We start from the raw sequence: 12,829 nt of genomic DNA, 5'->3' as shown, positions 1-12,829 counted from the left end.
TTCATACCGCCGACGCTAAAGGCTGAACCCTGATAGCCCCGGTGCCCTTCCTGCATAGAGGGGCACAAGGTAAGCCCGGCAACGGGAATCCCTTTCAGGCATCAACGCTGCCCACGCAGTCACTACACTGGCACTATACCCCGCTGAGAGGGGGGGGGGGGGCTGGATTGAGATATAACCACATAGGTGGGATAAGAGACCCCTGAAACATCCACTACTGTGTCTATAGCCTTGACTGTTTTCCCGCCACTGGGAGGTGGACGCCATTTTGGGGACAGTTCCCCTCATGAAGAAGCACCCACATGACTCAGTACATCTGAAGCTTCTGATGCGCATATTTGCTGACGTGTTCTCCCCCTTCTTTTTGCTGAAGAGGTGGTGCAGTCTCCTTGCCAGTATACCACATCAGACTATTATTGTATTTTTATTATGTTAACACTGGAAAGCAATTTACCAGCACATCATCTAACAGATCTACGTCCTACAAAATTAGAACTCTGGCGACACCTAGTGCTGGGTCCGATATCAACAGCAAGAGATCCTTCCTCTCCTTGCCAGATGTACTGTACACGCTCCCTACAATACTAAAATATAAACTTACGCACCTTGGAGGGGACCTGCTGATGGGGGGCCACGGCTAATGTGGTGATTACTGCACCCCCACGTTCCCCTAAACATTTATTTGAGCTATCAATAGCAGCAGTGAGCATTTATGGGCAAAAATAAAAGGCTTTCTGGAAACCCCACAAGCTTACATAAGGAACCTCTCTTGGAGGACATGGAACGGTTTCTAAATCAGCCACTCCAAACAAGGAACACGAGATCAACAATGTCACAAGCCTCGCATAAAAGCAACTCTTCTTCAAAAGAGCCACATGCTTCACATGTCTCTCCCATAAAATCAACAGATAACAATAAAGGAGACAAAGACTTGCCTGAAGACATGAATATAGCTGAACTAAGTAAATATAACAAAGCTCTCCCAACAAAAATGGATCTGGAGGGCTTTGCATGCAGGCTTGAGAACTCGTACAAAAAAGAGATACATAACCTACAGATGGAATTTACATCACGTATAGAGGACGTAGAAAAGACGCAGGATGATATCTCACAGGAACTCCAGGCGCACAGAGAAATCTTAATGGACCATACTATAAAACTGGAGGAAATGTCTTATGGCCTCGAGGACCTAGAAAACCGTAACAGGCGTAACAATATTCGCATACGAGGCCTACCAGAATCCGTCAGTCCTCAGGACTTAGACCGCACAGTCCAGAGAATATTTCTGGACATTCTGGGTGATTGCGAGGATAGTACCATTGAATTCGACAGGATCCATAGATCTCTTGGTCCCAAACCCACCTCTGATTTACGCCCTAGAGATGTCATTTGCAGGGTGCACTACTTCAGAACCAAGGAGGCCATCATGACGGCCTCTAGGAAAAAGGGATCTCTCCAGTTTGAAGGCAAACCAATTCTACTCTTATCAGACTTATCCAGGCGTACCCTATTTTTGCGCAAAGCCTTGAAACCCCTGTTAGCGGTTCTTAAGGAACGAGACATCCCCTATAGATGGGGGTTCCCATTTCAACTAACGGCATTCAAAGGTGGCAAAAGCGCATACTTCCGCCGAATTGGGGACCTGGCCAATTTCCTAGGAACATTTGAACTGCCGTTAATAGATCTTCCAGAATGGCCTTCAACCCCAACACTTCCGGATGCTCCTCCAAGGTGGCTCAAGGTCCCTCAGTCCAAGAAAAGGCTCTCCAATGAGGTCCCTTCTGATCCTCCATGAAGTCCTTTTTTCCTTTTTGTTTTCTCCATTTTTCTTGTTTCAACTAGTTCCTGTTTATTATTGCAAATAGGTCTGGATGCTCTGCTGCAGCTAAATAAGTCCTATGTTGGAGTATTGTTACAGGCCGGTTATCCTGGCTGGACGGACAGACTTACTGTCGGCCTGCCATGGGAATTTGGTTTAAGTTCTGAATTTCTGAGTATATAGTGTCGCGAATGTTATTACTGTTTATGGTTTCCTGTCAAGATACATGACATCTCGACTCTACTAGGGTTAATGTTAATATCACTACTGCTCGGGTTTGTTTGGATGCTATGTGCTTGTAGACTCTTGTTCATAGGACACTTCAGGTTCACGGGGAGGTCGGTGCTCTCCTCGGCTTTCCCTTTTTCCACTTGAGGTGCACGGGTTGAGGGTGAAGGGGGAATTTCCTTTTCCCCTTCCTATTGCCCCAGCCATACTGGTGCAAAATCATACTCGGTGCGTCAATCTTAACGCACCTTTTTCTATGTTCTTCATGTATTTCTACCTCTTCTCTACCCTGTCTTTCTTCCCTCTTCCCTATTGTTCTTACCCTACCACACTTGGCTGTCCCATGTCCCGGCGGGCGGGGCGCATGATGCCGCGAGAGGATATCAAAATTCTAGATTATGGATAAAATAAAATTTTGCTCCTTTAACGTAAAGGGGCTAAATATTCCAGAGAAAAGGAGGCGGGTCTTGTTTGATAGTCATAAACAACGAGTTTCAGTGTTATTGCTTCAGGAAACTCATTTCAAAACTGGAGTGGTGCCACACTGTGTCACTAAAAATTACCCCAAATGGTATCACAGCCCTAACCCACACTCCAAATCAAAAGGTGTTTCAATAGCTTTCCACAAATCCTTCATGCCCGAAATCCTGGATTCTTTAATTGACAAAAATGGTAGATATATCTTCCTACTCATCTCATGGGCAACATATAAACTTGTCATAGCTAATGTTTATTTCCCAAACCAAGGGCAACAGACTTTTGGAGCTGACTGCAAAAGACGCCTTGAGGAGTTTGCTGGCTCCTCTCCTGTGATACTTGGAGGCGACTAACATCCCAATGGACCCTGCAGTGGATGTCTCTTCTGGTAAGTCCTCCTATTCTTCATCTTCTATTACCAAAATCAGATCCCAACTACGCAACTTGAGACTGATAGATATATGGAGGGTTCTGAACCCTACAGTCAGGGACTATAGCTTCTTCTCGAAAATCCATAACACATATAGTAGAATAGACTACTTTTTTGTTTCACATAGGTTACTTGACTTGCGGATAGAGGCAGACGTGGGGTCGATATTGTGGTCGGATCATGCACCTATTTATTTATCACTTTCATTTCATACCGCCTTGAGATCGGGATTCTCCTGGCGTTTGAATGAAAACTTACTCTTGGACCCAATATGTAAGTCCGAGATCGAACAGACAATCGCGGGTTTCGTGGCCGACCATGAGGAAGACACCACGTCTCCCACTGTGAGATGGGAGGCTTTGAAATGCGTAGTGAGAGGTGTTCTCATTTCCCATGGTGCTCGGCTGAAAAAAGAGAGAGTGGCGGAAATAATTAACCTAACAGATCAAATTCATCAATCAACATAAACGAGATCTTGAAGCCAGTACATTTGCCCGGCTTACTTCAGTCAGGCAGAAATTATTGACTATCATAGATCAAAAATCCAAATGCCTTAGGGAGAGACTCAGAAGCCGCTTTTACCAACTCGGCAATAAAAGTGGTAAACCTTTAGCAAGAGCTCTCAACAAACGCAATCCTAATACCTACATTCCCTTTATCAAAAACAAAGAAGGGAAAAAAGTGTTCAACACCAGAGACATCCTGTCTAACTTTAGTAGATATTACGAATCTCTGTACAATATAGCAGGACACTATAAAGATGCTCCCCCACAATTTCTCCATAACAAAATTAAATCATACCTACAGGAACACAAATTGCCCATATTACCCGAGGGTGACTTAACTGATCTCGAAAGGGAATTTTCTATGGAAGAGGTTTCCGAAACCATTGGCGCCCTAAAACAAGGGAAAAGTCCGGGCCCTGATGGGTTCTCAGCAGGCTTCTATAAATCATTTAATAAGTCGCTTTGCCCATTATTCCTGGAGGCCTGTAATTTTGTCTCTCTTGGAGGTTCCTTCCCTGCTCAGTCACTCGCCGCCCACATCACGGTGCTTCCCAAACCTGGTAAAGACCTTTCTACATGTAACAATTATCGACCGATTTCTTTGATAAACGTAGATATCAAAATTTACGCTAAAATGTTAGCAAACAGATTATGCCCCCTTTTACCTAAACTAATAAATCAGGACCAGGTGGGATTTGTTCCGGGAAGGGAGGCGAGGGACAACACAATCAGAACTATTTCTCTGCTTGACAGGGCGGGTAGGGAGGGGGACCCCCTATGTATCATGTCAATTGACGCTGAAAAAGCTTTTGACCGGGTTCATTGGGAATTTATTTTCCAAACCCTAGAGGAAATTGGCTTAAAGGAAAATATGATGCGCAGGATCTCTGCTCTATATAGCTCTCCTAGTGCTCAGGTCAAGGTCAACGGCGCACTCTCAAATGTGTTCCCGGTCAGAAATGGTACAAGGCAGGGGTGCCCACTCTCTCCCCTCTTATATATACTAACAATGGAACATCTGGCCGTGGCATTAAGAAATAACTCCTCAATTAAAGGAATAAAATTGCGTTCCGAAGAACACAAGATAGCACTTTTTGCAGACGATATTCTGCTTTACATCACGTCCCCATCTACAAGCCTACCAAACATTATCTCGGAACTGCACAAATTCGGCCTTCTAAGTAATTTTAAAATGAACGCCCACAAATCCGAAATCTTAAACATCTCATTACAACTCCCCTTGGTCGAACAACTAAAGACGACCTTCCCATTTAGATGGCGTTTTGACTTCCTCACCTACCTAGGCGTTAAAATTACCAGCCAGACATCCAAATTGTTCGAGGCCAACTTTACAGCAGCCTTACGAAAGGTCAACTTGGATCTAGAGAAATGGCATAAACTCCAATTGTCGTGGCTAGGCAGGATCAACGCAGTTAAAATGGACCTCCTACCACGCCTTCTATACCTTTTCCAAACAATACCTCTATACTTGCCGGCCTCCTTATTCTCCCGCCTTAAACAAATAATCACCCGGTTCATATGGTCTAACAGTCGGGCGCGCATTTCCTACGCGTCATTAAGCAGATCAAAGCTAACAGGTGGTCTGGGCCTCCCAGATTTTGCGATCTATAGTTACGCATCAATTGGAACATGCATACTGGACCTCTACCATAACAAAAATAGTAAGAAGTGGGTAAAGCTAGAGAGTGATCTGAATGGTTGTGACTCAGGTTGTTCTCTGGTCAGGGGGTAGGAGGATGGTGTCTGGCGCTGACTTGCCCTTCCTTACACGAAACATATTGCTTCTCATTAAAAATAGAAACTCAGACCTTAAGATCACAACTCTCCCGGGCCCATTGATCCCAATCTATGACAACCCTGCCTTCCCTGCAGGGATAAATAGAGAGATGTACTTAAACAAAAGAAAAGATTCCAAACCCATTCTTCATGATTATTTAAAAGAGACCGGGATGAAATCCCTTCAGGAACTATTCCCGGAGGAGGAAGCACCCTCCGCCGATTGGTTTTTCTACGAACAACTTAAAAGCTTTATTTACACGATCTCTAAACAAACCAATATTGGCAGACCGCTAACTCCTTTTGAGACGCTTTGTACATCACCGAACCCTCCGGATCATACTGTCTCGCTGTTATACAAAATATTCCAGGGGGAAAGGGCTCCACTGCAGGGTTCACCAGTATTCTTTTCAAAATGGGAGGGCGACCTAGGAAGGCAACTACTGCCTGAGGATAGAGAGAAAATTCTTCTCTTCACGTTTAGATCGTCACTATGTGCGGTGTCGCAGGAGAGGAGCTACAAGATCTTGACAAGATGGTACAGATGTCCCTCTATGGTGCATGCGGTGTTCCCCACGACTCCTGACACTTGTTGGAGATGCTTAAAGGAGACTGGTTCTTATATCCACATTTGGTGGGACTGCCCCCCCATAAAAGCCTTATGGTTGGCCGTCTTTGAGCTCCACAACAAGATGTCTATCTCACAGATTCAACCCTCTTCAAGCCTAGCATTACTATCCCTATGTGATTTGTCGATTTCTCGATATAAGAAGGGCATCCTCAGACACTTTCTTACCGCAGTTAGGAACTTGATCCCACGCTTTTGGAAACAAGAAAAATTTCCTTCACGTGCGGAGTTCGTGGCAGAACTCAATGACATCTATAGAATGGAACAACTAATAAATCAATCCCCAGGTAGTGTAGATAAAACCTATACTACATGGGCCCCCTGGATAGCTTTCAGGGAAACCCCTGACCTGGATCTCTGGATTTCTGGAGCCTGATGCAGTACATGACTCGCTCTTGTTTATTACTAGTTCATTCTTCGGCTCGCGCTCTGACCGCTGGGATGGGATGGTAGCCATATTTCTCCCCAACCTACCCCATTACCCTATCCAATCCTCTCCTCTTCTTTGTACACCCCTTTCTCTTCTTAATCTTAATCTTTTTGTTTGTCTCCCTCCCCTCCTTTAGTTTGAATAAACATTGTGATTGTTGAATAATCATAATGAGAATTATATTGGTTATTAACCACTCAAGTGGTTCTTAATTGTTAATATTTTATAATACCAATCAGTAGTATTATTCATCAGCTTGTTAAAGCGCAAGATGCATGATGTTGTTGTAACGCATTTCTTGATTAACATGTAACTCTACTTGGTATCCTTTTGATCTACTTGATTGTACCTTTCACTTTTAATCTTTTTGCTTCACTCAATAAACATGATTTATACAAAAACAGCCTTCCCAGATCACAATTCAAAAGGGTTACAAGAATTGTTTCCGATCCCCCAACTAGGGAAACCAGAATACAGGAAATGGCCAATAAATTTGAGGCCCGCAATTGCCCAACCAATCTCCTTCATATGGAATCATCCCGAGCCATCAGTGACCCTAACGATGGGGCGGTTAGCATTGAAAAAAACCCACGACTCCCCTTTGTGCACAACCATCACCCCACGATGCACAAAATACATAATCTCATTCGTGGACATTGGCCCCTTCTCAGCAAGGCCTACCCCAGTATCCCTATTTTTAGAGATCCACCGCTAATGTGTACCAGAAGACCCAAGAACATACGGGACAAGTTGGTAAGAGCGGACCTAGGGTCACATAAATCACCACTAACCAGGACTCTGACTGATCAAAAAAGAACGGGTACCTATCCTTGCTTGAATTGTATGAGTTGCTCTAATTTCATCAAAGGGAACGAGGTAGTGCATCCACGAACTGGGAAATCATATCCCATTAGGGATTACTATACTTGTGCAACGAGCTTTGTGGTATACGTTATAAAGTGCCCATGTGGGCTGTTGTACGTGGGTGAGACCACCCAGGCAATTAGGGATCGAATATCCAGCCACAAATCTACCATCAGGCGTGAGAAATTATGGCTACCGCTACCATCACACTTTAAAGAAGCGAGACACAATATTGCCCAACTGAGGTTTCAAATAGTGGAAAAGGTACCTCGTTCGAGAAGGGGAGGTAATCATATTCAGCTTTTAAAACAAAGGGAAACTTTTTGGATTTATACCCTTGACACCCTCCATCCAAGGGGGTTAAATCGTGAGATTGACTGGCTAACATAAACCTGTTTTTTTCTAGACGAATTGACCCACTGCACTAGTAGCCTCAACCGCATGCACTTTCGAGACGGTAAGCTTTATACCCTCTGGTTCCTTAACCAGCTTCCCGTTTTTTGTTTTTTATTTTCATTTTTATTTTTTTATCATTTTTCAATTTTTATTTTCATTTTTTTTCATTGTTTCCAGTTATTATATTTTTCCCAGTATCTCGATATTTCCTTTTTTCCTAGGGGACTTTCATTTCCATTCATTTCCTTTTCCCTTTATTTTTCCGTTATTATTTACTTTATTATTTTCCTTATTTCTTATTTTCTTTTATTTCAGTTTGGACTCCTACCATGTATGTACAAATGTATATATGCATTATATATCTGCAGTGTTTTCTAAGGATCAGCACCCCACAGCATATTATAGCACATCTCTGTATACACCCTACAAGAGTCCTCTAAGTAACGCTGTTGCGCTCCCTTCTTTCCCTATTCAGTTATGCTGGGGCGTTCCTAGCTGTCTGCTATAGAGTTATAGTTAGAAGACCTATACAGTTTCCATGGGTCTTTTAGTAACGCTAAGGCGCTCTCTTTTTCTATAACGCTTATGCGTCCCTTGTACCTAGAGAGGTAGAATTTGAACACACATTTCACTACGCTGCTATGCTGGGTATCTGTCCAGCTCCATTGCGCATGCGCGGGCGCCATCTTGCGGGTCCGATGCACACAGCATAGACGCTGATGTCGGCATCGTATGTGGGCGCACACAGGTCCTTCAGGCACTACGCATGCGTCGGCATTTGTGGACTCTCCACACCGACTGCGCAGGTGCGGGCGTCCTGCATCACATCCGGTCAACTGACCGGCCGGGGCTTTATACAGCGCTGCTATTATTGTCATGGCAGCCGCTCCTTTAGCAAAGACACGGTGTGTGTCTGCTTCTACCACTTGGCCACCAACGCCGGCCCCCCAACCACGAACGCTACCAGCAGACTGCGGATGTGAGAACACCATCTATCAGATAAGTGACTCAGCGTCCCCATTATACTATATCTTTACACCAGTTTCTTTTTCAGTTAAACCTTGGTACACCACTGCCCTCATTACATCTAGAATACTGGACCTGTATAGCTATATTGGGACTGTATCTACACACTGGCAGGTAGCGCATCCATTACAAAATTACCCACTATAGACCTACCTGGCAATCTACTTACCCTATATACGTCTGTTCCCACAGTTATATCCATGTGCACCATCCACATTCTGGGGACATTTGGTGTATTTTTGCTTGATTAGTACTACATTCAAATCGGCAAGTATATTTTGGTTACCTGGTTATACTCTATATGGACTCTATATAGATTTAACTCATAGATCTATTTCAAATATCTCCTTTAGCTAGTCTTATATGTGCGCTCCATACTACGCCGACGGGCCTGGCACACTTTGTACAACGGAAATACTAAACTGGCAAGTATAACAGTCCAACTTTCTACCACCCACCCCATACAGACTTAACAGATAACTCACTTTTATCTATTCCTACAGCCACACCTATATGCATGCTCCACGATACGGCGACAATTGGTTCCCTATACTCTTATGATTAACAGTAAAAACATAGGTTGGCAAGTATGTTATAGCCTTTTTCCATCTAGATACATTGTAGCCATTGGTGATATTCTTAATTATCTCTCATTACCTTCCATGTCCCACCATTCTTTCAGGACATTTATTTCTGGCTGATATCCTCAGCAACACTGTAGTGCAGCAGTAAACTAGGAACTTCCCACTAGGGTATGTTTTAGCATCTTTATCGTCTCATCCTCTAGCTCCATCGCATGCCGTACCTATCTCCATACCTCCCGATTGTTTGTTTCTTTTGTCCTCAAATCTTGGGAGCACTGACATCATTTGTTCCATTTTCAACTTGTTTTTGACTTGGTTTTCTGACATTGTTTCACCGAATTGTATATATGTAAATATGATCTGTATATAGTTACTCATTTGTTTTTATGTCATTTATTTCAGCGATACTGTGATCAAGGCCACGAGCTGGCCGAAACGTCTTATGCCTATCGCTTCACCTCTGTATTTTACTGCAACACTGGTTTCAATAAACTTTTTCACCTGCAACAAGCATTTTCCATAGTACGAGTGCAGTGATTTATATCTGGATATTGCATGGGACTATTGGTTCCGTTCACTTGCACCGTCATACCCACAAATAGTCGAGTGCTAGCCTTCGTATTCTCGATATTTAAAATACAACGCGTTTCAGCTGCAAACCGCCTTCATCATGTATATAATGTGTTACATTCCCGATGAAGCCTTTTTGCAGATAAATGCATTATCGATTTAATTTTTATGGCGAACTTAACTACATGTCCACTTCCAAGAGCGCTGTAACACCTGATTTTATTTCCCCTTTGTGATTGTCTGGAGCTCTTCTTATAAGGAGACACCCGTCACATATCAGGTGGGTGACACATGGATGAAATGCGATCTCTCCTCCCCTAAACCGCTATGTGGAGTTGTGCCCTGGTGTGCACATCTCAGCTATGTGAGAGTCCTCGAGTCGTTTGCGCACACGCACCTTATAAAACTCCCAAAACTTGTCTTTAAACTCAGCCAAGCTGTCTTCCAATTTCTGTCCTTCCATTAGGCCCATACCTGTACACAGACAAGGGTATGAAGAATAGAAAACATTATATTCGAGATGTGTACTACTAATTTAAAATATGAATACATGTCTGCCATAGTATAACAAAGCCACAAACTGATATCGCAGAGACTGCACAAATGTACTGTATTCATACAGCAAAGTCTATAAATTTAATTCGTAGACTTCCAGGTATAGAGACTATGCCATAGCATTAACACTCATTGGGACTCGGGATGCAAATTGCTAATGAACACTTATAGATCGCATTGAAGTGTAAACCGCTAACTCAAAGCACCACACTCCAGCGTTTTTTTTCTTTTAATTTCACCACTCAGTGGAGCTCAAATCAGAGTCCCCTGTCTGTAACTCACCTTCCGGCATTTTCATCTGTTTTGGCCGCTGCTCCGCTCCACCTCCTGCAGTTTGTGACTCGCCAGCTGCTTCAGTGTTTCATGGAGCGAGCCAGAGGTCACCAATCAATGCAAGTCTATGGGAACCTCGTTCTGGCTCAGACTTTTATTTAGAGTTAGTGACGCAGCTTCCGAGTTCCACTCAGTCAGATGTTGCGCTTACAAGGTGGTGCCACAGGTCCGAAGCAGCGCCAAAAAAATGTTAAAAACATTGGAGGGTGGGTATATGATTGGGGACAAGGGACTTATGTTTAAAGCACCACTCTAGCAGTGAAAAAAAATCTCAAAAACCCTGGAGTGGTGCTTTACAGGAAATCTGCCTTTAACCCTTTCGCACCAGAGCCGGTTTTCACCCTCGTGACCAGGACCCTGGTGTAAGCACTCAATGCAAAGCACAGGATAAATGTGAGCCAAGCTTTACTGCGATCTTTGGGAGGCAAAATGAACAAAACAGCAGGTGAAGAATTGGTTTTATTTTTTACGCCGTTCCTCGTGCAGCATAAGTGTATAGATGCAATTACAAAGATACTATCTTTTTTTATGCTTGGCTGCTGTCACACACTAAAATGCTTTTTTCTTGTTTTGGTTAAAAAAAATAATATTTTTTTTCCATGTTTTAGCTATCTAAATATAGCCACGCAAAAACTTTAGCTGACAGTTATATGAGGACTTTGTTTTTGTGGGACGAGTTGACGTTTTTATTGGTACCATTTTCAAGAACAACATTTTTTGATCGCTTTCCATTTTAGGCTTTTGGGAGGCAGAATGAACAAAAAACAGCAATTCAGGAATATTTTTCCTTATTGCTGTTCAGCATGTGGTAAAATTGATAAGGCAGTTTTATTCTACGGGACAGTACGATTACAGCAATACCACATTTATTTTTTTAGGTTTTGCTCTTTTTACACAAACTATTTTATGCAAAAAATAATTGCTTTTGCATTGCTTTATAGTGAGAGCTATAACTTTCTTATTTTTGCACTGTGAGCTGTGTTGTGGCTTGTTCTTTGGGGGACAAGATTTATGTTTTTGCTACCATTTTTATTTCCATTCGACCCCCTTTATGTTCGGCAGTATGATGAAAAAGCAAAGTTTTTTGTGTATATATACACCACCTGTCCTGTGGCTATGCAGCGTGGACAGGGCTCTGTGGAGTGGGCGTGGCTTGATACAGATACACACACACACACACATATATATATATATATATATATATATATATATATATATATATATATATATATATATATATATATATATATATATATATATATATATATACATACAGTTAGGGCCAGAAATATTTGGACAGTCACACAAGTTTGTTATTTTAGCTGTTTACAAAAACATGTTCAGAAATAAAATTATATATGTAATATGGGCTGAAAGTGCACACTCCCAGCTGCAATATGATAGTTTCCACATCCAAATCGGAGAAAGGGTTTAGGAATCATAGCTCTGTAATGCATAGCGTCCTCTTTTTCAAGGGACCAAAAGTAATTGGACAATGGACTCTAAGGGCTGCAATTAACTCTGAAGGCGTCTCCCTCGTTAACCTGTAATCAATGAAGTAGTTAAAAGGTCAGGGGTGGATTCCAGGTGTGTGGTTTTGCATTTGGAAGCTGTTGCTGTGAGCAGACAACATGCGGTCAAAGGAACTCTCAATTGAGGTGAAGCAGAACATCCTGAGGCTGAAAAAAAAAGAAAAAATCCATCAGAGAGATAGCAGACATGCTTGGAGTAGCAAAATCAACAGTTGGGTACATTCTGAGAAAAAAGGAATTGACTGGTGAGCTTGGGAACTCAAAAAGGCCTGGGCGTCCACGGATGACAACAGTGGTGGATGATCGCCGCATACTTAATTTGGTGAATTAGAACCCGTTCACAACATCAACTGAAGTCCAGAACACTCTCAGTGAAGTAGGTGTATCTGTCTCTAAGTCAACAGTAAAGAGAAAACTCCATGACAGTAAATACAAAAGGTTCACATCTAGATGCAAACCATTCATCAATACCAAAAATAGACAGGCCAGAGTTAAATTTGCAGAAAAACACCTCAAGAAGCCAGCTCAGTTCTGGAAAAGTATTCTATGGACAGATGAGACAAAGATCAACCTGTACCAGAATGATGGGAAGAAAAAAGTTTGGAGAAGAAAGGGAACGGCACATGATCCAAGGCACTCCACATCCTCTGTAAA

General features: G+C 42.7%; 1 protein-coding gene across 1 annotated transcript in view; it reads right to left on the bottom strand.

Moving 5' to 3' along the window:
• LOC138651062 (mpv17-like protein 2) overlaps positions 1-12,829 on the bottom strand; it is a 60,518-nt gene that overhangs the window by 24,792 nt on the left and 22,897 nt on the right. The window contains exon 4 of the mRNA XM_069741017.1: positions 10,153-10,229. Within this exon, the coding sequence (XP_069597118.1) occupies positions 10,153-10,229 (77 nt within the window). The remainder of the gene's footprint in view (positions 1-10,152; positions 10,230-12,829) is intronic.

This window comes from Ranitomeya imitator, chromosome 1, assembly GCF_032444005.1.
Source record: "Ranitomeya imitator isolate aRanImi1 chromosome 1, aRanImi1.pri, whole genome shotgun sequence".
Lineage (NCBI taxonomy): Eukaryota > Metazoa > Chordata > Amphibia > Anura > Dendrobatidae > Ranitomeya > Ranitomeya imitator.
Note: the sequence above shows the minus strand (reverse complement) of the source record. Positions and strands in the feature narration are given on the sequence as shown.